This window comes from Pelodiscus sinensis, chromosome 1, assembly GCF_049634645.1.
Source record: "Pelodiscus sinensis isolate JC-2024 chromosome 1, ASM4963464v1, whole genome shotgun sequence".
Lineage (NCBI taxonomy): Eukaryota > Metazoa > Chordata > Testudines > Trionychidae > Pelodiscus > Pelodiscus sinensis.
The window spans coordinates 65473532-65499792 of NC_134711.1; the positions used below are offsets into that span (position 1 = coordinate 65473532).

A 26261-nucleotide genomic window follows, 5' to 3' on the forward strand; every position below is an offset into this window, starting at 1 on the left:
GGAGCCGGTTGGACATTCTGAGCTTCCGGAGGGCCTGTCTCCGATACCGGTGGCTGCGGTGCTGCAGGATCCTGTTGCGGCACTCGAAGGGGAGAGGTGGGCGTTCTAGACAGGGACACAGAGGGGCAGGAACGGTGCCCTGAAGCCTCCGACCCCATAAATGGTGGTGGTTGTCCCTGCCACTGATGATAGGCCCAGGGGGTCCAAAAGGGCCACTGCGGATGAGGGGGCCACATCTGCTGGTTGTGGTGCCTCCGGTGCCTGGATCTGGACCTGTGGGTCGAGGAAGCTCCTGAAGACCCTGACCGCACCGACACCGCGTCCGAATCCGAAGAGTAATCGGATTCAGGCCAAGGGGGAGCCAATGAGGAGTGCGGTGCAAACTTGGCCATCGACTCCGGTTTCTCCGCGTGGGCGCAGTGAGGACGTGCCGTCTGAGGTACTGGGGGACCCATGTCCGGTGCCGTAAGGGCTGCTGATGACTGCAGCACCGGGGGACCGAGACCCGGTGCGGCGAACTCCACTGAAGCAGACAACTGCGGCACCGGGGTGCCCAGGCCCGGGGCCAGCTGCCCCGTCAGAAGCTGCGGCACCGGGGTACCCAAGCCCGGTGCCGTTTGCGACGTCATTTGCAGCACCGAGGTGCTCAGGCTAGGTGCCGGCTGCACCGTTTGTGGCATTGGGGTGCCAAGGCCCGGTGCCGGCTGCGTCGCCAGTAACTGTGGCACCGAGGTGCTCAGGCTCGGTGTCGGTTGCGATGCCTGGAGTTGCGGCACCGGGGTTCCTAGGCCCGGCGCCAGGTGCAGCTGCGGCACCGGGGTGCCGAGGCCCGGTGCTGGTTGCGCCAACTGAAGCTGCGGCACCGGGGTGCTCAGGCCCGGTGTCGATAGAGTGGCTAGCAGCTGCGGCGCCGGGGTACTTAGGCCTGGTGCCGATTGCGTGGCCAGCAGGTCTGGCACCGAGGTGCTCAGGCTCGATGCCGACTGAGTCGTGCCCAACAGGAACGGTACCGGGGTGCCCAGGCCCGGTATCGGGGTAGACCACTGGGTCGATGCCGGTGCCAATGACGGCACGGAGACGGACGCCGACTCCTGGTAGGCCACATGGCCGTGGGGGTATGGCACCGGTACAGCCATGTGGGGCTCTGGCAACTTGGAGAGCAATGACCTGCCATGGCTCGAAGCTCCCTGAGAATGACGATTCGGCGTTGTGAAGGGTGCCGTAGTAGTAGCGGGAGCTGACCCCACCGGGGTTGGTCCCGACGCATAAGCCACTGTAGCATGCCGACCCTGGCCATGCATGGGCAATGGCGGTGCCCTCCGAGCTTGCACCGTGGGCGACCTCGACCCGTCCGAGTCAACCGACGATGGCGGGGAGGTCGTAAGTCTTATTAGGTCCTGCGCCGCTTCAAAGGTGTCCGGCGTAGACGGGCGATGAGAGGGCAGGCGACCAGGGCTCACTAGACCCCCTCGGTGCCGACGGTGCACCGGAGGGGAAACACGTACCGGTGAACTGCTGGTGTGGTGTCCAGCCGACATGGGCTTCTTAGACGGAGACCTGCCCCGGGACTTCTTCACCCTCTTAGGTGGTGGAGAGTGAGACCGGTGCCGGGATCTTGACATCGGTGCCGGTGTGCGGCCTCGCGCGTGGAGGCTGGTGCGCTGTGCACCGCAGGATGGTCCGGCGGTGCCGGTTGAAGCGCCGTCTCCATGAGGAGAAGCTTCAAGCGGGAAACTCTTTCTTTCCTCATACAAGGCTTGAAAGACTTGCAGATTTTGCAGGCGATTGCCAAATGAGCCTCACCCAGACACTTAAGACAACTGTTGTGTGGGTCGCCCCTGGGCATAAACTTCCCGCAGTCAGCCCACGTCTTGAAGCCTTGCGGCCCTGGCATTCCTTACCCCCAAGGGGGGAAGGAACAAAAAACAACAAACCTAACTATCTAACTACACAACTATTTACAATGTGAGAAACGGGAACCATTAACTATCTAAGCCTAACAGCTATAGAGAGAGAGAGAGATGCTCCAACGACCAGCACGGCGGTAAGAAGGAACTGAGATGGGGCAGCGCCGGCAAGGGTACTTATGCCCTGCCATGGCGGTGCCACTCCAGGGGGCACCCCGCTGTTGCTACGGGTACTGCTAGGGAAAACGCTCCGGAAGACATGGTGCACGCGGCGCGCACACCTACTTCGAATGGACATGAGCAACCACTCGAAGAAGAAGAGTAGCTCACTTATCTAGAAAAACAGGCCATCAGGCTAAGCTTCTGTACTCTAGTGACATTCAGCTACTTGAGCCTCAATGTTTGCTTTTACTAGCACTCTGGGGCTTCTGATGAGCAGTTGTGTATGTAGGGGAAATCAGAAGTACCCAGTGAGCAGGAGAAAAGTAAAAAACTAACATGTGAAAAAGCAACAGTTTAAAAATGGGCAAAGAGAAGGACAGAGAAAAGGAAATAGAATAGACAGAAGGAAAAAAAGTGAAAAAATGAACAGAAAAAAAAAGAGATGGTAGCAACTGTCAGGACATGATATGAATAGATAGAGGAGGAATGCCCAACCTGTTAGATGAGGTGACTCAATTAAAAAAAAACGCCCAGTCCATAAAAAATGTGTTTAAAGTTAGCATTTAAAAAGAGTGACTGGAAACATAACAATAGCTTTTTCTGCTTTCTGACCAAAACCAATACAATATTTCAGCCAGGGTATATCCCTTAGATGTCATTTGGCCTCTTAGCTTAATTTTCTTTGGTTCTTGCATAGATGACTAATACTGTTTCCTGGCAATATCATATGACTATATGCTGTCCAAAATACTTAGTGGAAAATTAAGGAATGTTAAAGGAAAACATCAAAGCAAAGAAGGCCAATTTATTTTTCAGTTAAAATGGTTGGCTCTTAAAATTGTGCATACACTTTTCAGGTTCTACTGAAATGATCTTGCTAATCGCCCTGTCATTTTATTGTAGATTTATCATGAAGAAGTAATTGAGCATTTTTAAGATTTCACAATAATTTGTTAATTGTTTTGAGCAGATGATTGCATGAACTAACTTAATTTTTTGTTTCTCTCCCTTCTCTCCCCTTTTCAGGATTAGTGGTTGGGTTTATCCTATCAGTTGCAAATTTCAGCTTCTTCACTGCCCTGCTCATGTTTTTTCTTACTTCTTCAAAACTTACTAAATGGAAAGAAGATGTAAAGAAGCAGATAGATTCAGAATTCAAAGAAGGTAAACACTAAGAACTATTCTAAGAGACAACCTGTAAAGAAGATACTGTATTTTGCCTGGTACTTGAAAGTTAGAGATGTTACAGTTAGAGATGTCAGCCTTTCCAGGCTACTCTACCCATTTCATTAGTCTGATTTGTCTTGTACACCCCCAAGTTTCACTTATAAACTACTTGCTTACAAAATCAGGCATAAAAATCAAAGTGCCACAGTACGCTATTACTGAAAACATGCTTACTGCCTCATTTCGACTACATGAAGTAAATCAATTGGAATATAAATACTATACTTGCATTTCAGTATATAGAGAGGTATAAAGTAATAGTTTGTATGAAAATTTAATTTGGACTTATTTCGCTAGGTCTTTGTATGTAGCTTGTTGTAAAACTTGGCAAATATCTATATCCAGGGGTACATGCACAGACAGGGTATGTCTAGACTGCACCTCTCTGTTGGCAGAGGGATGCAGATTAGGCAAATCGACATTGCAAATGAGGCAGGGATTTAAATATCCCACACCTAATTTGCATAAAAATGGCCACCACGTTTTGCCGACTCAGCACTTTGTTGGCAAAAAGCGGCAGTCTAGAGGGGGATCTGTCGAGGAAAAAAAGCCTTTTTCGACAGATCCCTTATGCGTCTAGCAAGGAGGTTTACGGGATCTGTCGAAAAAGGCTTTCTTTCTCAACAGATCCCCCTCTAGACTGCCGCTTTTTGCCGACAAGGTGCTGAGTTGGCAAAACGCAGTGACCATTTTTATGCAAATTAACATGGGATATTTAAATCCCTGCCTCATTTGCAATGTCGACCTGCCTAATCTGCATCCCTCTGCCAACAGAGATGCAGTCTAGACATACGCACAGAATAGAGAATACCAAGTGAAGCATTCTTATCCTTTTATCCCCATCCTGGACTACAAGCAAGGTGCTAGCTAGTGAATCATTTAATAGTAATAAACTAAAAATAGTGATTGTAGCTTAGATATTCATGTTGGTTTTTAGGCTGTGTGTATTTTGGGGGGATTTGCGCTTTATTTGCTTTTGGTACTATATGATGTGACTGTCAGGTCTCTCTGTTACAGATGAAAATACTCAAATGTTTTTGTTTTAATGCAGGTGGGCAGAGGAATTGGGTGCAAGTATTCTGTAATGGTGGTGTCCCTACGGAGCTAGCTCTTCTGTATATGATAGAAAATGGACCAGGTGAAATTCCAATAGATTTTTCCAAGCAGTACACTGCATCGTGGATGTGTTTATCCCTTTTGGGAGCTCTGGCCTGCTCTGCTGGTGATACCTGGTCTTCAGAGATTGGCAGTGTCTGGAGTAAAAGTGAGCCAAGGTTAATAACAACCTGGGAAAAGGTGCCAATAGGTAAGACCTTGCTGATTTGCACATTGGTGTCTTTAATGCATCATTTTCTTCTGGGACCCTTAACACATAATATGAAGTTTTGTGTAGTAAAATATGTATTTTGACATAGTATTTACTACATTCTGTTTGTCACTGGCAGTAATCATTTTCAAAAAAGATTGGATTGAGAGAGAGCTAAGCAGATAATTGGGGATGGGGGAAGGGAAGTTGTTTTTTGTTTTTGTTTTGTTTTGTTTTGTTTTTTGTTTCGTTTCTACACGCAGGGTCAAAAAAATTCCAAAAATAACTTGGTTTGGTTTGGTTGAAAGGGAAACTGTTACATTTCCCCTGCCCCCCCCCCCAAAAAAGACATTTCATTTTGGGTTCAACAAAACATTTTGTTCTGAAACAATTTTGTTTGTTTGTTGTTTTTCATTTTTAGGTGATTTTAGCCCTTTTTGTTTAAAAAATCTAAATTATAAAATGGTCAAATGGTCAAAACTAAATGTTTTGTTTTGAAATAGGCACAATAAATTGTCTTGATGATTTAAAAAAAGAATACCAGCTTTCTTATCCAAAACTAATAATCTAATTTGACCTGATTTTTTTAATAGTTTTGGTGACATGAAAATGCATTGAATACTCTCAAATGTATTTTTCTGGAAAAAAAATTCAAATAGCTGCAGTTAGACAGCTTCCTGTGAGATAAAACCCATCTTAAAAAATTGAGACTGCTTTTTTTTTTTAAATACCATTAATGTGGTAATTTTCAAGTAGATGTAATTTAAAGGATAGTAACTGTCATCTGACTTGTTTTAACAAAAGGAAGTGGAAACGCTTTTTTAAAATTAAGCTAGATAAGGTTTCTAATCATTAGCAGGATGTATGTCTTAAATATAGATTACAAAAATACATTTTTAAACCAAATAGTCATTTCATTTCCTGCTTGGCTGTCTTACCAAGACTGGCATTCATATTCCCTATGTCCTGTAACATGACATTGCTAATTTCTTTAAGCAATGCAGTTTCCTTGAAGCAAAAAACTCTAGATTCCTACATTTGAGAGTTAGTGATTGTTGACTTCTAAATCTTGTGAGAATAATAGTTTGCCTCAAGTATTTTTTCACCATCAGAGCTCCTTTTGAATAAATTGTTAAACATATTGCTTTTTTAGATAATTTCTTTTAAGTATCTTTTTGGCAAAACATGTCTTGGTGAACTACTTCTGAAAGTTTGAATGGTAGACGCTTTGACTGAATAGTTATATGTGTACAGGTTGGAAGGATATCTTTATCTTCCTCCCTCTCTACCCCTAAACTGAAACTTTTTTCTTTCCAGTTTTGCTTAATATTAGTTTAACTTATTGTTTGTGAAATTTTCTGGCTTAATAGCCATGGAGACTTGAAGTCATCCAATTATTGAAGTGATAGTTCTTTGGCAGCAACTTTGCAGATTCAGCATCAGTTTAGACAAGGTTTTGGCCATGACTAGAAATTTTAGGGAAACAAAGGCTAGTGTAATAAAGCCTCTGGGATTGAGAGAGTAGTTCTGTCTTCACACTCAAGTACACCAGTAAAGCCAATTAATACATCTTCTGAAATGGTTTATAATGCCACTCTGTTTCTGTTTCTTTTAGGTACTCATGGAGGTGTTACATTAGTGGGCCTAATTTCAAGTCTCATTGGTGGCATGTTAGTAGGTGTGGCTTACTTTATCACTCAACTTGTTTTTGTGAGTGATCTGGATATATCTGCTCCTCAGTGGCCAATTGTTGTGTTTGGTGCAATGGCTGGTTTACTGGGATCGATTATTGACTCCTATTTAGGAGCTACAATGCAATACACTGGTAAGACATTTTCTGCATATTTTTCTGATTAGCTTAAAAGCTCCCTTTTAACTTCAGAAAGGCCTGGGAAGAAGATTTTGAAAATGGGGCAAGAATGGAGGAATTACCACAGTGGTTAAAGGAAGGTAAGTGGAATGATGGAGCTCAGAAAGAAGATGGTAGTAAAGGAAATTCATCTTCATCCTTATCCTCTTCCATCTTCGTTCTTCTCCTTGCTTTTAGATTTTGGCATTTTAAAAATCTCTGAGTCCGCTGTCCTTTTTGTATCATTAAAATGGATGTAAAGTGGTATGATCGGAGAAAAACATTTTTTTTTTCATCTGGTCTTGCTTGACTATGTCAGATCATAGCATTGCACTCTGGCTTTCTGTACTTTTTTTTTCATGCATGCTCCACCGAATTAGTCAAACCGAAGCATGTGTAATACTGTTTGACAATATTTTACTTTTACTTTCTATTATTCTAGGACAAATATAATAAAGTTAGGGTTGGATTGTCATGCCTTACTCACATGGGTTAATACCTTATTTTGGAAATAGTCACATTGATTTGAGTGGGATTAATCATATAGTCACTAACTACTTGTAATTAAGGGTGACAGAATTTGGCCTTGTGTATGGCACATTGGGTTTTTATTGTGACTCTTTCTAAAGGAGTTTATGTGGGAAGTAGAAAGTCTTTCTCTGTTCCAGGGAAACTTTGGTGTAGGTTTGGTGAGTTGTCTAGAAAATGGACACAAGGTCTGGCTTTTTATAGTAAGTTTTAAGTAAAAGTTAAGCTACCTCAGTGTGAACTTAGTGCCTCTCTAGTCACATTCAGTTACCACTGAATTCTGGTTTTGGTCTAAGTTTATTAAGTGATTGGGAGGCAGCAATGTTGCCACCTATTTGGTTTCCAAATAGCTTTTCCTAAAAATTATTTTTGGTGTGTTTTGCAGGCATCTCTTTACAATAAAACAGAAGTTCAAGATGAATATTTTTATTTTTTAACATACAGGCATTAAGAGAGCCTCAAAGCGAAATACTGGCATATATTATATTGGCCTACTCCGAGGTGTTTCTTCCTTCTCCCCTTCCCTTCCTTCTTCCCTGCCCCCACATACTTCATATGTCAGTTTTCTAGAAATGGGCATTTCTCCTGGTACACACAACAATGGAGTGGCAGGGAGAGCCCACTGGTAGCTAAAGAAAGACAATGTTAAAACACCACTAATAAAAAGGTAGAGTGGCGAGGCTGGTGGAGGGAAAGCCAATACAACTAAATCAGGAGTCAGCAACCTGTGGCACGTGAGCTGATTTTCAGTTGCACGTGAGGTCCGCAACGGGAGCTCAGGCCCAACCCCTCCAGAGCCTGTGCAGGTGCGAGGCTTGGAACACCAGCTCTGGCTTCCAGGAGCACAGAAGGAGGGAGGTGAAGAAAGCCCCAACTCGCATCTGTTCCAGGTGTCCCTGAGAGCCACCCCAGCTCCCCACCCGCCTGCACCAGGCAGCATAGGGAACCCCGTGAAGAGTCGTGACTGCTCCCCCTCGCCCCATGGGATTAAGCCCCTGCTCCCACATGAGCACCACTGCTGCTCTGCCCACCCCAGCCCCACTGGCATGAGGGCAGAACTGGGCTGGAGGTGGGGCATGAGGTGGAGTGGAGCTGTGACTGGAGTCAAAATTGGGCCGGGCCAGGAGCAGAGCTGCATTTGGGGCTAAAGCGGGACTAGGTGGTGCTCACTCTGTTTTCCCCATGGGGCTGGCCCAGGCCCTTCTACATGTCCTCCCAAATGTTCTTCCACTGATCAAAGGGCATGTCTATACTACAAAATTAAGTCAATTTTTTTTTGAGCATCCAAATTAACAAATGCATGTCCCCACTAGGTGGCTGTGGTTAACAAAGCATAATCTTCACTGCCAGGGGTTACATGGACTCAAGAAGTGATACACTGTGCTCTGTCTCATAGTCCCAACAGCAGATTGGAATTCTGGGACCCAGTGTCCCATGGAATTAAAACATTGTTGTGGGTCATTATGGTGGGTGCATGTTGTCAGCCTCCCATGTCTGTGGCTCAGAACCAGCCTTATGCTGTGGTATGCTTTTCTAAGCTCCTTTATTTTCACACAGCATTGCTGTGTGTCTGGTGTAGCCTGTATCCACCAAACTTTGGACAATTTTGGCATTGATAATAGTATTTATTTTTGCTGGTCAGAGCTCTGTCTGCACAGATTCTCCTCCTCCCTCCACCCAGCAAACAAATGAACTGTCTCCTGAACACTCCATGATGGAGGCTGTGTGACCCTGGGCATGTATACTCAGCTGTGCTAATGAACTCTCCATACTGCTCCAATGGGAAAGGAACATGCAAAAGTTTCCAGGGCTTTTCCTGCTCACCTGACTCATGATTATTAGAGTTCAATCAGCCTCTGGAAGCCAGTAACTCTAAATTACAATACACAGTGTTTTCACTGTTCTTAGTTTGAAGCATGAATATTGCCTTAGGCTTTACTCCACTTGTTCAGGTGGAGTACAAGGGTCAATTTTGAAAGACCCTCTAGGTTGGACGGGAAGGACTGGCAGTGTAGATATACCACTGCAAATACAACCTAACACTGAATACGTTGAGCTAAGCTTATAGTGTTGACTAGCCCTAAGAGGAGTAGACTTGCCATTTTGTTTATAGTGTTTATCACTGAAAAGTAATTCTTGCTTTGACAGACATTTCTTTCTAATCATTTGTCTGTTAAACAACAGCCTTCCTATCAGAACAATTTTTAGCTTGAGTTTTTTTCTACATTACCACTATCATTAACTTACTATAGAACTGCATATGTAGATTTCATACAGTAACTACTTTTTTTTTTTAAAAGCATCTCAATGGCAGTAATTAAAAGTATAGAATCTAGATTACTTTCTTTTAGGCGATTAGTGTTAGTTTAGAATAATAGTTTAGAATAATTACCATATCTACTCCATCATATAAGCCCATTTGTTCATAAGCCAATGCCCCAACTCCCAAATTTAAAAAAAAAATTGTAAAAATCACAATGACCTGTACATAAGCCAACTATCAGTGGTTTGCAAACTTCCAGTCCTAGCTCATCAGTGTAAGATGCTGGCACATCAGGATGTTTTGTTTACTTGGAGTATCTGCAGGCACAGAGCCTCTCAGCTCCCATTGGCTGCTATTTGCTATTCCCAGCCAATGGGAGCTGTGGGAAGCAGTGCAGGCCAAGGGATGTGCTGGCTGCTACTTCCCATCACTCCCATTGACCTGGAACAGCAAATATCAGCCACTGGGAGCTGAGGGGCTTCATGCCTGCAGACATTCCAGGTACATAAAACCTCTCAACAGGCAAGCAGTTTGCTCTGCTGAGCTGGGAACTTTGTCTGCTGACCTCCCTTCCCCCCTCTCCCCATTAAAAAATAGTAAAATGCAATGACCTTTATATAAGTTTAACCCCTGCTCTCTACTGCATTATTTTTTACCCAAAAAATTAGGTTTATTTTATCAAGTATATATGGTAGTATTGGTTTGGAATAAACACACTTGTTTAGCTCCACAGCCAAATACTAAACACTTGTAGGCAGTCATGCTTATTTGAGATCTTGGTAATGGCTTTCCTCTCAACTATGAACATTTATCTTTTGTTTACTTTCCCTAGGTTTTGACAAGCGTATTGGCATGGTTGTCAACCACCAAACAAAAGACTCAAAGCACATATCTGGAAAACCTATACTGGACAACAATGCAGTGAACCTCTTTTCTTCTGTAGTCATTGCTTTATTACTTCCTGGTGTGGCATGGGGTTTCTGGCCAAGAGGGTGAAACTTCTTAAATCTTTTCATACATAGTTCAAATGCACTTAATGTGAATCAAAGGTTTCTTCTCAAAGCACCGTTTTTACCTTGCTTGAGGGAGTGAGTCCTTTGTATCCTTTGCAAAGCCAGAAGGATTCACCATCTTAACTTCCTTAGCCTGTATGTTTCATGGGCAAATACCATCTTTCTGGGTATTGAGGACCAAATGAGGCTCTGCTAATAACCTGTCAGTGCTATTCCTTAAATGGACACACATCGTCACCGGGCAACAAAGTATTTTCCCCTCTGAAGCTTCATGCTTGGACTCCAAATAATTTCCAGCCCCTCATAGAAGAAGGGGGGGGGAAGCGGGATGAGAAAATACAACTAGAAATCAAACCTGGATCTGCCATACAACCAACACTGTTCACTGAGCCACACACAAAATACTGTATATTTTCTGTAATGTAGATCACAGAAGTATTGATGAAATCACTGAATTCTAGTTTGGTGTATATTTCTCATTGTCTTGGACAATATTGCAGAATGAATATTCATGGAAGTCTTTAAAAAATTGTTCTTTAATGAGCATTGTTGCCTTTTCCATGCTTTTGATGATGGGTAAGAAAAAGTGACACTAACAATATCTCAGGCATATGGCTAAATTTAAAATCAAAACTAACCTTTTTTCAATAAGCAAAACAGTTTTCTGACTTTGTTTTCTGAAAGTCTTCCTTTTTATGAAATAGAAATATGCAGCTTACATAATAAGCAGCATCATAAGGTACTTATTAGATTAAATTACTGATATCTAAAAGTAAAGTAACAATTTTTTAATTCATAAATCAACTGTTTAGAAAAGATGTAGCTTGTTCTGTAACTGTGGAATTACTCTTCAATAGTCTGAATTTAATGGTAGCACGTTCACCAACTGGAGATGGTCATGTTCCTTTTCAGTAATACTCCCTTTTTTGTTTTAGAAATTACCGTTCACTGGAGATGTTAAGGTGTTGGGGCCTTTATTGTTGATAAACTATTACAAGATTTTCACTTTTGTCAAAAAATGACAGGCTAAAATTTCAGTAAACAGTTTTAAGTTATTATATAGGATCAGATCCTGCAACTGGATTGCATGTGTGTACTCTTGTGGTCATGCAGAAATTTTCCAACTGGATCCACTTGCAGAATGTGACCCATAAAAAAAATCCATCCAGTTTGAGAGTGAATATCAGTTCTAGTGATTATCCCCAGTTTTAAGCATGGGAAACTTGGCAGAACCTAAGTATGACCACTGCACCTTAATGTTCTTGTTAAAGAGCACTGTAACATGAAAGGCGTATGTGCCCTTATTATATTTAACTGTAAATAAACCTACTTTACTTTATAATTTTGTTAGGATTTTGTGCTAGCACATTTTTATGTTAATGCCATTAGACATTAGAGTGGGGGGACAATAATTTTTAAAAGAGGTCCACTTTCTTAAGTGGCCCCGGGCCACCCAGGAAAGGGCAGAGCCAGGGCCAGGAGCTTTCTTGTGCTCCTCCCCTTGACTGTGATTGGCCTGGAGTGGGGGAGCATGTGAGTCCCTCTCCCCATTACCTAGAGAGAATCGCCAGCTGATTTAAAACAGGTGGTGGTTCCCTCTAGGTGCTGCAATGGGAGGAGACCTTGCATGCTCCCCCTGTGCCCAGCCCAGTCTGGGCCTGGGGACAGGGGAGCACGTAAAATCTCTCACTCCCTGCTCCTGCCCTGCCAAAGGCGCGTGGCAGCTAAAGAGAGCCACTGACTGTTATAAAACAGCTGGCGATTCCCTCTGTTGCAGTGCGCCCCTGGAACGTGAGCTCCCCCGTCCTCAGGTCAGTCAGGACCTGGGGTGTGGTGGAGTTTGAGCTCTCTTACCCCCTGCCTTCAAGGGCCATGTGATAGCTAGAGAGAAACACCAGCTATTTTAAAGCTGCTGGTGTTTCTTGCTAGCTGCCATGTGCCCTTGGCGGGGGGAAGAGACTTTGCATGCTCCCCCAGTCTCAATTGGCCCAGAGGTGGGGAAGCGACAGGGCAGCTGCAGGCCAGACCCACCAGCTGGTGGACCAGATCCGGCCCACGGGCGGCCCCTTTGCTCACCCCTTCATTAGAGGAAGGCTCTCAGAAAAAAGTAGATAATGGTGAGTTCAGTAGGAAAGAGTGATAACAAAATACTTTAACAGAGTTTAGCTTTTCATTTAAATATTCGTATTGTCTAGTATATTATGTAGAATGAATCAAGAGTATCTTTTCAGGGATTAAAGAGAGTTTTAGCCAAGTTTCCATTGCCATTTATTGTGGATCCCAAAACTAAAGCACCATACAACACTGAACATATATCCGTAACATTAAAAATCACTTTGCATAGCAGTATAAAATGCCTTAATTGCTGTTAAATTAATAAGTTTTAAACAAGCAGTTTTGCACCTAGCAAGTATAAGGGTAGGATTTTCAAAAGTGCAGGGTATTGGCATGGTTAGTAATAGCAGAGTTGTGCCAACATTGAGTTTTTAAATTTCCCACCATTAAATCTAAAAGTGTGCAAACAATGCTATTTAAAGAATGATTCTCCCCTCTTTTGTACCATTAGCTCTATTAAAATAGCTCTGGGCAGGATACCATTACACTGGACACAATGTTATTAAATTAAACAAAACATAGTGCATGTTATTTTGACTTTTTTTTTATTTTATGCAGTAGCTATACAGAAAGGGTAGCCCTTGTGTCTGAGAAGAGGAGAAATATAAGGAAATTGTATGTGACTTAGTGCGTGTAAATCACTGCATATCACTAAGAGCAGTTCTTGGGACCAGAAAGACGCTTAAGGAATGTTATCACTTGAGATCATTAGAAAATGTCTGGATATGCAAAGAGAAAATAGATTAAAGTAAAAGGGAAGGAGGCAAGATATTAATCGAAATGAACTGAGGGTACATAGATTTTTTTTTCCATAGTAAGCAAATTACATTACACTTTATTTTAAACATTTGAAAATTTATTTTCCCTCAATGTCAGTATGTGAATTGGTATTAGAGATTAATCTAATCTGTACATTAAAATGTGACATTAACCTGGCACTAATTTATTTGTTTCTTCCTGAAATAGCATGAAAATTCACAAATCTGATTAGATTTCCTTACACTTAAAAATCCAGCAGAAAATCAGCTGAGCCTTATGCATGTGGTTTTATTGATTGTCTATATTCAAGAAATGGCTATTTTTCACTATAAAGTAATTTTTCTTAACATATAATGCAGTTAATTTGTGTGTGTCTAGCTGAAAAAAATTCACTTTCTAGTATCTTGATCTGAAGCATTTTTAAAGATACAGCAAATCAATCATTTATTTATAAAATACAGCTTTACAGTTGAATTAATTTACTAAGTGTCATAAATGTACATTGAATGTGCCTGATAGATCCACTATAGTAAAGTGTGCCAGCACTTCAGTGCTAAACTACAGTACATTGAGACATGTTTAGCTAAAACCACTAAATTAGAAGTCATGGGAGTCAGTCCAATTGCGTGTAAAAATGTGGCCCAGGACTTGGATTTTCAAGTTACTGCTCTAGTCTAAATAAACTAGTGAGCAGAGATGAAATAATGGGATATTTATTGGGTGATACATGGCCCTTTTTGGATCACTATTACTTCTGTCCTTTGTTTGGCCATTTTTTTCATGCAGTAAATTGATGTGACTCTACAGTTGTTATATTTATAGGCAAATTGCACACCTACATTAATTTCAAATGTGATTCCTAAGTAGCCATTATTGGCTTCAGAGTTAACAGTTGAAAATGAATGGGAGAGTTTGCACCTATTTGCTGTTCAGGAAATGACCACACTAATTCATGTTCAGATGATTGTTTTCACAACAAAGGGCAGAAACTTTTTAAAAAATGAACATTTGCATTCTGTTGAACCTGAACCTGGATGCCAAATTAGCACATCTAATGAACTGGTCCCCTTCCTAAATGGAAAAAGTTTTGGGACTGGATGGCTCAGGATTGGTAATAGAGATTTGTCTATACATATATGTTTATATCCAATTATCTTACAAGTTTTCATCCATACACAATGGGGCTATTGCTTAATTGCAGCTAACTCAAATGACTGACTAAAAAAAATTAACCATTAAAATAAAAAAATCTGTTTTAATTGCACTGTTAAATAATAGAACACCAATTTAAATTTATTAAATATTTGGACGTTTTTCTACATTTTCAAATATATTTATTTCACAATACAGAATACAAGCAATTTTACGCACAAGGAACTACATTGTTAGGCTATGTCTATGCTGCCGGCTTTTGCCGGCAGAGATTATACAAATGAAGTGCTGATTAGCATTTTGTCACGCTTATTTGCATAATCTATTTGAGCCATTTTTGCACAAAAAATTCCTTGCGCAAAAACAGCACGAATAGATTATACAAATGCATGACAAAATACTAATCAATGCTTCATTTGCATACTCTGCTGGCAAAACCTCTCTGCTCAAGACTGTGAAACTAATATACCGTACTTCAGTGAATATAACCTGCGGGTTATGCAAAGTTTTACATACCCCCTCTTTCTTCTCCCCCCCCCCCCCCCCCCCCCCCTCCCGTGGGCTATACTCGTCCGCATGTAATACAGGTTTTTGGGGTTTTTTTTTTTTTTTTTAACTGAAAGGAAGACAAGACTGACTCTTACTTGAGAAAAGCAGCATATTTTAATTTAATATTAGAGGCAGTTTCTTAAAATTCATTAAAATTCATTAGTTTACTGTACAACTAGTAAAAGAATAAAAACAATTTTAAAAAAAGCCTTCTTCGCATTCTCATTCACTCTGATCTCTAGAATCAGCGCCAGCAGCATCCTCCTCGGCGTCTGAGTTCTCAAAACAATCAAAACTCTCGTCATAGTCACTGTCTTTAAAAACATCCATACAATCCATAGCCAAGGCTAGGTCGGCTTCGGTGACAGTTGAGGTCTGTGGTGCAGAATCAGAGTAGCTGTCATACTTGGAATCAGAGCTTGAGGAGTCAGTGTCGGGAAGAATTTCGCTCTTTTCCTCAGGTGTAATTTTTCAAGCTCTGTTTCTTCCTTATTCCACTCCTGAACAGACTTTTCGTTCAGAGTATTTTCTCCGAGGTTCTGTTTCCATTGTCCTTTGCAAATGCTACTACATACAGTTTAAAATCGGCTTGTACTTAGACATGTTTAAAAGGTTTAAAAAGTTTAAAGTTAAAACCACTGAAGGAATAAATGAATGGAAAAGTGGTGTGGTTCAAAGGGGTTAGATACCAGTGATAAGGGTTGTAGCCTACTTAGTGCTTGGCGTTATCAGCTGTGGCTCATTAACACTTGATTACAGGTGCTTTGCATTAACATTACCCATGGTTCATCTCCTGCGGGCTATACACGTGTGCAGGGTAGACAAGATTTTTTTTACTCAATCAGGGAAAACCACAGGTTATACACAGGTGCAGGTAATACTTGTGCGCAGGTTATTTACGGTAATGCATGGCAGTATTTAGACCCCAGGCTAAGCGATACTGCATTTTGATGACCACATTTTAATCAAAATTTAATCCAAGCTCAAGACAATTGCTCCAACACTGTTACATAACTGTCTTCAAACAAAAAAATGCAAAACTTTAGCACCTACAAGTCTATTCAGTCCTAATTCTTGTTAAGAGGAACAAGTTTGTTGACGTTTACAGGACATAATGCTGCCCTCTTATTTATGTCACCAGAAAGTGAGAACAAGTGTGTTCGCATGGCACTTTTGGAGTAGTGATGTAAGTTTAACCGGTTAGTACAGGGTCAGACAGACTGGAGTAGCCCACGGGCGGGGGCTGCTCTAGTCCAGCTGCTTCTGATCCCGTGCAAGCTGGGACCCAATAACCCTTCAAGGCTGAAGCCTCCCTCTGACCATGCCAGGCCACAGCTGGTAAGTGATGCTTACTGGGTAACTGGCTACCTATTCACATCCCTGTTTTGGAGATGGCATTCATATGCCTCTTCGTGCTTCAGTCACCATTCCAGAAAACTTACTTCTATGCTGATATTGTTTGTCAAAAAAAGTGTTAATTTAATTTGACTGGACTTTGTGGAGAATTATGTCTCCTTTGTTATACCTATATTTTGCCATATATTTTATGTTTTAGCAGTCTCGGATAATGACTCAGCACGCATTCGTTTTAAGAACTTTTTCACTGTAGATCTGCAAAGAAAGTATCACTAAAGTGCTCTTCCCAGGGTTTAAGAATGTGAAGTGTGCAGCATGCTTTCAGAAGTCTTTAAAGAGCAACACTTTGATGTGGAAACTACAGAACTAGAATAACCAAAAAAGAAAATCAACCTTCTGCTGGTGCTATCTGACTCAGATGATGAAAATGAGCATGTGTCGGTTTGCACTGCTTTGGAGTAGGGCCGTAAAAATCCCATTTAATTCGTTAACGTTTATACATATTCTTTAACCAGTTGACTGATTAACACAGTGAAGAGCAGGGCCCTCCCTGCTTGCTCCCAATGCCAAGTCAAAAGAAAGGCTGAAGTAGCTGAAGGCAAGAGACACTAATGGGATTTTTAATAAAGCTTTCACTGGTTGCCTGTGCTATGAGAAACTGGTCTGTGTTTCTGCAGCATAACAAGTGTCCTTGACCCCATGTATACTATGAAGTCTGATAGATTTTTTCTAAGCAGCCAAAACTGATATTATGCATCACATTTAGAGCATACACAAGAACATCAGACAGCTAGGCAGCCTGAAATTGCTATGGATAAGAGCTCTATAAAAATGAGCCTGGAAATGCTGCAGAGGGGAGATACACAAGTCAGTTTTTTGTGCTGGATTGCAATACAAGTGCACGGAGAGGAAAAAGCGTTATTTAAATCTGTCAATCATCTGCTGTTGTGGTACAAGAGCCTTTCCCCTCCTGCTTAGCTTTTAACCACACTAAAAGTTAAAAAATATTATTTCCCTGCAGTACCACTGGCCACACTTGTTAGCTCCACAATCCCCTTTTTGAATTGGTCCATACATTTTGTATGACTGTTGTCTTTATTGTATCCACAGAATAACAGAAATAGCCAAAGTGTTGTGCCTCAGTTTCATACCCTTAGGCTTCGTCTACACTGCAAGCTTCTTTTGAAATAAGTGTTTCCGGAAGAGATCTTCTGGAAAAGCTTATTTTGAAATAGTACGTCTACACACAAAAACCCACAACAAAATAGTGATGTGCTATTTCGAAATATAGATCCACACTGATTTGATGCTCTCTCACATTTAAGGCCACCTGGAAAGAAGCAGGGCATTGGTCAGCAGTTGCTTCCAGGTGCTGCTGCCTAAGGCTACCTGAGACGTGTGCTTAAAGGGACTCCCCTAGACAGAAGTTTCTCAGCTTTTTCTGTTAGCTTGCCTACCTCTCTGAGGGACAGCAAAGCATTTGCCGTGCATGCTCTGGTTGCCCTGCTTCAGGATGCCACAGCACTCCTTGTTATGGAGCTGGAGCTGCCTCTGGGTATGTGATGGCCCCACACTACGATGCTGCTTTTTCTGCAGCAGTTTCTGCAGGCTGCCTTCATGTTCCTATGTGAGCTCAACTCTGAGCTCATATTTGAGAACCTCTGCCTGTGTGTGGGAACAAGGCCCTGGCAACCACACCACACGATAGAGAGAGGGTTCTGGAGCTGGACACCAGTTCCAGCTGGTGATGAAGCAGTGGGATGACCAGCAGTGTCTCCATAACTTCCGAATGAGGAAGGAGACGTTCATGGAACTGTGTGCCTGGCTCGCTCCTGCCCACCGTCAATGTGACACCCAGATGTGACCCGCCATCCCCCTGGAGAAGCAGGTCGCCATTTCCATCTGGAATCTCACCACACCAGACAAAAGTTACTGGTCTGGGCAACCAGTTTGGCGTGGGAAAGTCCACTGTTGGGGCCCTTCTATTGGGAAAGAGCAGAAAGTAGAGGGAGGGTTGGTTATTACAAGGGACTGTCCCATGGGAAATCTTTGCTGAACATTCCCTTCCACTTCAGGGTGGGGAAATAGGGAAATGGCAAAAGACACCAGCATCTTCATGGCAGGTGTAGCAAGGCAATACAAAATCTGGTCAGCTAGTAACTATTGATGAACCTTCCACAGTAATCACAAGCCTTTCAGCACCATGGAAAAATACCCTTTTCTACTGATAAACTTCAACACCTGATGTGGGTAGCAAAGAATAGACAGGGAGATCCCATTAATAGCTCCTATACAGTATGGGAATCCCAACTGTGCAAAATTGCCAATCTCTTGCTATGCATTGCTAGATTTTATGACTCAGCACAACAGCACCCCCTAAATAGCACCACAAACCTCTATGAAAAGAACCCCAGCAGTTGATCTAGCAGCACCAAACCAGTTAGCTACTGCCCTATAGAGATCGGGTTGGCAAGCTTCCCGATGGCAATGGCCATACACGTCTCCACACAGGTAAGCTCATGTTGGTGCTATGCTGCTTCGGCTCCAGGGTGACCCTTACACAGATCTCTAGGGAAGCAGTTCTGCAGCCAGGCCTGGTCATCCAGTCTCACCAGTCAGTGCTAGCTAACCAATCCCAGACACTCCACTAAATAAAGCTGCACCAGGTAAATCCTACAGAAGTAAGTTGTCAGTTTCATCCTCCTACTCTTCCACCAGTAGCCATATTGCCATAGAATCCAAGGCTCTTGGAAAATCACCAGGCTAGATCTGGCTACATGTGACCTGGTCAGGGAAGTAAAGTTACTGTATGGTTATGTAGATTTATTAGATTTTCCTGTATAAAGGTATTTGTATAGTTCAATAGGCGACTATTAGAAAAACAACCAGGAAAGCAACATATTGGATATTGAAGAGCAACTTCCCAACAAACACCGCAGGCTGCAGGGGACAAATACCAGACTATGGCCTCCTTCCAACACAGGCTACTGCAAACATGTGAAGAGAGGTTAAAGCGACTGGGACTTTTCAGTTTAGAAAAGAGGAGACTAAGGGGGGATATGATAGAGGTATATAAAATCATGAATGGTGTGAAGAGGGTGAATAAAGAAAAGTTATTTATTAGTTCCCATAATAGAAGAACTAGAGGACACAAAAATGAAGTTAATGGGTAGCAGGTTTAAAACTAATAAAAGAAAGTTCTTCACACAGCACATAGTCAACCTGTGGAACTCCTTGCCAGAGGAGGTTGTGAAGGCTAGAACTATAACAGAGTTTAAAGAGAAGCTAGATAATTTCATGGAGGTTAGGTCCATAAAAGGCTATTAGCCAGGGGATAAAATGGTGTCCCTTGCCTCTGTTTGTCAGAGGCTGGAGAAGGATGGCAGGAGACAAATCGCTTGATTGTTGTCTTCAGTCCACCTCCTCTGGGGCACCTGGTGTTGGCCACTGTCGGGAGACAGGCTACTGGGCTAGCTGGACCTTTGGTCTGACCCAGTACGGCCATTTTTATGTTCTTATGTTCATGTCAAATTGTTACCCTGGGATGCAGTAACGATTAATTTTGAAACCTAATTTGGACGCGCTCTAACTTGAGATTGATGTTAAATGTCCCAAGTCCCAGAAGAGAGCTCGCCTGAGGCTGATAACTATCACCAGCACGGATTTTCCCGGAAATAAGACACAAGAGACTTAATTTGGGGCCCAACCATATATTGTAAAATTTGAAATACAGAACAGCAGGTAATAACTTTCTAAGCAGTTCCCTCCCTATCCCTGAAAATTAAGAAAATAGAAAAGATCCCTAGATACACAGGGAGTATACTTTACAATCACGTGGTGTAGACAGATGAGGAGCTCACGACCTCTATCTAGTCCCTTTCCTTAGTCCAGACTAATGTAGATAGTCCGAATTAACTACTAGTTCGAATACCCTTAATTTGAACCAATATCTTAGTTCGATATAGTCAGCACTCATAACATCTCACAAGTTTCTTTCACACAACCTTATAACTCTTAACTGCAAACTGAGGTAACAAAATCTGCCCTCCACCACGCTAGGGGCCCATAGAATTCTAAATCGAGTTCAAGATTTGAACTTTTCTTCAACATGTTTGATGGTCTGGGATGAAGACCCTGACAATTCTGTTCCTCTGCCACAATCTCAACAGTAAGAGCAAAGTTCATCTGTGCAGAAGATAGAACTGTCTTTGGGAGTGGCTGGCCCCTGCCTATGCAGTGAACTCCCCCAGGAACTAAGGACTCAGAGCAGCAGAGAACAGAAGTTCTGTTAACCCAGTATCTGTGATAGTGCCCATCACCACTGGAGTGCCTTGAATGTATTAATTTATCCTCCTCAATTCACAATAAAGTAAAGTAGTAGTATTCTCATTTAACAGATCAGGATCTGAGGAAGTTAGGCCCTGATCAAGGCTAAAGAGTTTGATTGACCTGACCAAGTTTACAGGGAAGATTTCTTTGGTATGAGACATTTGAAATTAGGAGTGTGATGTATCCAGGGTCATCACTGGTGAGGGAGAGGAGCAAAAGGGGCAAATGCTCCAGGGCCTGGCAATTTAAAAGGGCCCAGGGCTTCCAGCTGCCATCTCTGCACCTTGGTTGTGGGAGTTGCCGGAGCTCTGGGTCTTTTAAATTATTGCTGGAGAAGGGCTGGTTGGAGAAGCTAGCTCTCAGCCCCACTTGTTCTGCCCAAGGCCTTGCCTCTTCTGGAGGGTCTAGAGCTGATTCCCCACAGAGCCTGGCAAAGACTCTTGTCAGCTGTGGATGTATCTGAGAGATCAATATTCTTAATCATAGTTGTTTCATTGTAAGAGCACAACATTGTTTTCTTCCTTTCCTTGTTACCTTTTGTGCTTGTGTTAGTTGGAAACACATTTTTCTAGTAAAGGGAGAAGATAGTCCCTCAATGCTGTATGCCAACAACTAAGACAGGACTGTCAGATTGTTATTTGAATGAGATTTTAAATAGATCTCACAGAAATGTCACAAAAAGCTTTCATCACAAGAAAGTGACATGTTAGAACTAGCTAATAATTGTTTCACAATGAGGAAGTATTTCTCTACACAAGCTAGAGTGGGAGCCCTGCCAATAGATTATGCAGCATCATTAGAAACATGACAAATAGCTCTTGAAAAAAAATCCTGATGGAGTTGAAGCTTGAAGACAAGACGCTAAAAATAAATATAGCTCTCTCTCTAACACCTGCAGGCTACAAAGATCTCAGGTATTTCACTAACAAGGCAAAAAATCAGTGCATATATACAAAAGACTTTTTAAATGACCAACTAGAAAAAAATGCAGAAATTTGTTCGTGCAATGTGAAGGGTGCAAATGAAAACATCGATATTTTATGCTGCCCCAAATTTGGTTACTAGAACATTGGTACTGCTGTGCAGGGTTTATGATACAATGTAAGGCACTGAAAACTGACTTTATGTGGACAGATCCCGTGGTCACAAACAGTGTTTCTCAACCTTTTTGGTCACAGTGTTTCTCAACCTTTTTTTATAAAGTACCCTTTTTTAAAAAACAAAAACTTACCCCCAGTACCTACAGTTTTCAAGCACACATTTTTTTTCTACCATTGAAACACATTTGTTTAAACAACTTAATCATAGCCAGGCAGGTGATGAAATTTTTTGATGTAGAAAGTACAAAAATAATAAAGCGCTGTAAAACTTAAAACAAAAATTCACTTTTCTCTAAATTTCAGTTGTGCTGATGTAACCTATACACCTAGGTTATATCTACACTGGCAGCTTCTTGCGCAAGAACAATTGTTCTTGTGCAAAAACTTCCCTGCTGTCTACACTGCACGCGCGTTCTTGCACAAGTAAATTTACCATATAGCGTTGTAAAACAAAGCTTCTTCCAGAAGAGTTATTCCTCTCCCCACGAGGAAGAAGTCCTCTTGTGCAAGAGCTCTTCCACAAGAGGGCAGCGTAGACAGGCAACATGAATTTCTTGTGCAAGAAGCCCCTATGGTTAAAATGGCCCTCAGAGCTTTCTTGCACAAGAGAGCGTCCACGCTGCCATGGATGCTCTTGCGCAAAAGCACATGCCAGTGTAGACGCACTCTTGTGGAAGACTTTTTGTGCAAGGACTCTTCTGCAAAACAGTTCTTGCACAAGAAGCTGCCAGTGTAGACATAGCCCTAGTGTGGTTACTGAGCAATGCAAGTGGTACCTAGACCACAGCAACAGTTAAGATCAAGAGACCTCTACAGCAGGGACTGGAAGCCAGCTGGCTTTTAGCTCAAAGGGTAGAGGCTCCTCTATTCCACTTCAGAGGTCCCAAGTCAAATCCACCTGGAGGTGGTTACAAGTGGGGGCTTGTCCAGAATCTCAACTGGGTCTCTGAAGCTCGGGATGCACTTCCTCACCTAGGGGAAGTATGTAACCCACACACCTAGTATGGTTACTGAGCAATACAAGTGGTACCTAGACCACAGCAACAGTTAAGATCAAGAGACCTCTACAAGATGGGCTGGGAGCCAGTTGACTTTTAGCTCAAAGGGTAGAGGCTCCTATACTCCACTTCAAAGGTCCCAGGTCAAATCCACCTGGTGCTGGTTACACTGACATACCCCCCAGACTTCTCTTGAGTACCCCTAAGGCTATGTTTACAGTGGCTGCTTCTTGCGCAAGAACTTCTTGAGCAAGAAGTCTTGCCCAAGAAAATGTCCACACTGCCATGTACGAGCTGTGCTTTTGCACAAGAGCACCCATGGCAGTGTGGACGCTTTCTTGCACAAGAAAGCTCCGATGGCTATTTTAGCCATAGGGCTTTCGTGCGCAAGAAATCCCTGCTGAGCGTCTACACTGCCCTCTTGCGCAAGAGCTGCTGTGCAAGAGAGCTTACACCTGTTAAAAAAGAGCGTAGCTCTTGCACAAGAAGCCCTCTCTTACCACATGGTAGAGTAAATTTCCTTGTGCAAGAGTGGGTGGGCAGTGAGTCTGCTCTGCAGATTCTTGCGCAAGAATGGCCATACTTGAGAAAGTAGCCGGGAGTGTACACATAGCCTAAGGGTACTCATATGACTGGTCGAGAAACATTGGTCACAAAGATCCCCACTTACTTTAAATGGAGTCAGTTGCAGGATTAGGTCATAATTTAACACATAATGCAACTGAGGGACAATAAAGGCTAGGGATGGAGCAGCAAAGACTGATCACAGGAGCAAAACTGAGATTATTCAACAAAGGCATGTATACAGACAGCATGGTTGAACTAATTGTTCATGTATAATTTTTGATAAATTATAGGTGGAGCTGCTAGTGCCACCTATAGTTGTAGTTTCCTGATACTTTCCATTATAAGACCCTAATTTTAGCTTTGCCAAAGCATAACCCACCTCAGCCTGAACATTTTTGAAAGTATCAACTGAAATCTTTTTCATTGTTTCCAATATGAGATTGCAGGGACATGTGTTTTTTGCTCAGGTTAAAAATATTTTATTACAGCTGTTTTGATCTAGTACCTTCATTCTTTGCAGCAGGGTTTGTCACTTAGCAAAGTTGCCCTTCTGACAGGGAAGTGCTTTTAACTGTCCCTGTGAAAATTAACTAAAATTTGGCTAAATTAAGTCTCTCTGCAGAATTGCAGTTTGCATGCACATCAGTAGATATATGATAGAATTTGGCTAGTAACTTCTCTGAAGAGTCTGTCACCTTCAACTAGGGATGTTAAATATCCGTTAATTGAATAGTCGAGTAACCTCATGAATTCTTATTGGTTACTTGACTATTCTATAGTCCCCAGGGGCAGGACCAGGAGCCAGTGCACTCCAGCCCCACTCCCAAGGAGCCCCTGCCACTCTACACTGCTGCCTCTGTCTTAAAGGCAGCAGTGCAGGGTGCCAAGTGGCAGCTGGTCTGTGAAGGGAACCAGTTTCAAAAACAGTTCCCCTTGTGGATCAGCTGCCTGTCGCCCCATGCTGCTGCCTCTGAGACAGATCCGGCGTGAGCCAGAACTGAGCTGGGCTGCCTGCCTGCCTATCTCCTAATACACTTTAAATGCAGAGCCGCAGCAGGGCTAGGTCCTGGACTGGACAAAAGCAAGTACTGAGCCAAGCTGCTGGCCAGCTTGCTAAAAAATTTACTGGCAAGGGGAGGGGAGCAATGCGTGTAGTTTATAGCATTAACCTATACGCTTTTGCTTATCGGTTAATCAGTTAATTGACTACACTATTACATCCCTAGGTTGAACCTCTCTAGTTCAGAATCTCTGGTCTGGAAACATCCGTCATCACACCCGGTGTTTCCTGGGATGCCCACCCTTGTAACTTTTCTTCACAGCTGGGCCAGCTGCAAGCTTGGCACATCCCCTACCTCCCACGCCATCTACCTGACTCCACAGAATCTGCAGGCAGAAGAGAACCTGGGAGGACTTCATGTGGGAGCAGATGGCCTGCCTGCAAATCCCTCATCTGGGGCTTGAGGAGGAGCAGTGGGAGTGGGCTGCTGACCGGGAGCAGAGGAAGGCCATCTGGGTCCAGCTGGTGTACTAGTATGTGGCTATGTTCCCTCACCTCAGTGATGGAGTGCATGGCCTCATGGATGGAGCAAGCCATCAGCCACCTTCTCACCCCACTGATGGCTTCCTTTCCTAGTCCCCCTCCCCCCCCAGAAACTGCTGGGGTCCCAGAACACATGACGGTGGGATCTCTTGGTCAGCCGAAGCCTCCTGACCAACCAGAGGCATGCACCACTCCCAGCCCTATCCCTGAAGTGCCTTCCCCGGGTTAGTCCAAGGCCTGGGATATATCCTGGAGGACTGGTTCCAGAGTGAGGAGTAGGTCCTGGCTGGCAGGCATGGTCACCTGGCTGGCCTCCTCTAACTGTAATGTTAACCTAGCCATGTTGTACAATAAGCTATGTTCCTGGGCAGAAACACTAACTGAAAAAGCCATGTATGTGCAATGCTGTAACTGAACTGTTATATACAAAACAAATGATTTTGTGTTATATATGCTGCATTTAATTTTCTTTGCAGCTTTAGTCTTAGAAAGATCTCCTTAGTGGCTCTGCTATGAAGCTATGCATCTGTTGTGTGCAGAAGTTTCGTACTGCACTACCCTAGATACACACCAATGACATAATGACAACATCCTACTTGAAACTGTTTACTAGGCATCAATGAAAGTGAATTTTTAATAACTTCTGCCTTTATTAAATTTTAAAGAAATTTCAAACTGCTGTTTCTGAGGACTAGCCATGTAGAGTTTTATTGGGTTTGAAATATTTAGGTGCTGAATATCCTGGCTTATTTGAAAATTGGGTTTAGGATATTTTTCTTCACATGGTTAATGGAAAAATGGCTACAAATTGTTCAAACATTCCAAAATTACCTTTGCTTGAGAAGCAAATACTAAAAACTTTGGCCCAAAAGGAGAACATCTGCAAGAGTGTATAGTGAAAATGGCATTATCATTAGCAACCTACCATGGCATCTAAAATTATACTATGAGGCTACCTCTACACTGGCACCCTTTTCCAGAAATGCTTAAAACGGAACAGTTTTGCGTTAAGTATTTCCGGAAAAAGCGCGTCTACATTGGCAGGATGCTTTTCCAGAAAAGCACTTTTTCGGGAAAGGCGTCCGTGGCCAATCTAGACGTGCTTTTCCGCAAAAAAGCCCTGATCGTCATTTTCGCGATCGGGGCTTTTTTGCGGAAAACACTACTGTGCTGTCTACACTGGCCCTTTTCCGGAAAAGTTTTCCGGAAAAAGGACTTTTGCCCAAACGGGAGCAGCATAGTATTTCCGGAAAAGCGGCTGATTTCTTACAGTAGATCGTCAGTGCTTTTCCAGAAATTCTCTCTGCAGCAGTAAAAAGCAGCTGATTTTCCGGAATAAGTGGCCAGTGTATACACAGCCTGAGTGTTTCACATTTCTTCAAAATCAGCTATGAAAACATTCCTATCTGTAGAGCCTTATAGCTTCACATTTGCATTTGGATAAAGAGGATTAAGACAATGACAACACAGCAAATAATGATTATTGCATGATCTCCAAACACTGCTACAAGGCATTTTCAAATCCCTAAGCAAAACAG

The 26261-nt window shown here is 42.7% G+C and overlaps 1 protein-coding gene and 1 long non-coding RNA gene across 2 annotated transcripts in view; one reads left to right on the forward strand and one right to left on the reverse strand.

The window, feature by feature from the left end:
* The window catches only part of TMEM19 (transmembrane protein 19), a 33847-nt gene extending 17013 nt beyond the window's left edge, over nt 1-16834 (forward strand). The window contains exons 4-7 of the mRNA XM_006121553.3: nt 3096-3233; nt 4348-4602; nt 6218-6427; nt 10075-16834. Coding sequence (XP_006121615.2) covers nt 3096-3233; nt 4348-4602; nt 6218-6427; nt 10075-10238 — 767 coding nt within the window. The 3' untranslated portion in view covers nt 10239-16834. The remainder of the gene's footprint in view (nt 1-3095; nt 3234-4347; nt 4603-6217; nt 6428-10074) is intronic.
* The window catches only part of LOC142829862 (uncharacterized), an 82288-nt gene that overhangs the window by 38328 nt on the left and 17699 nt on the right, over nt 1-26261 (reverse strand). The window lies entirely within an intron of this gene.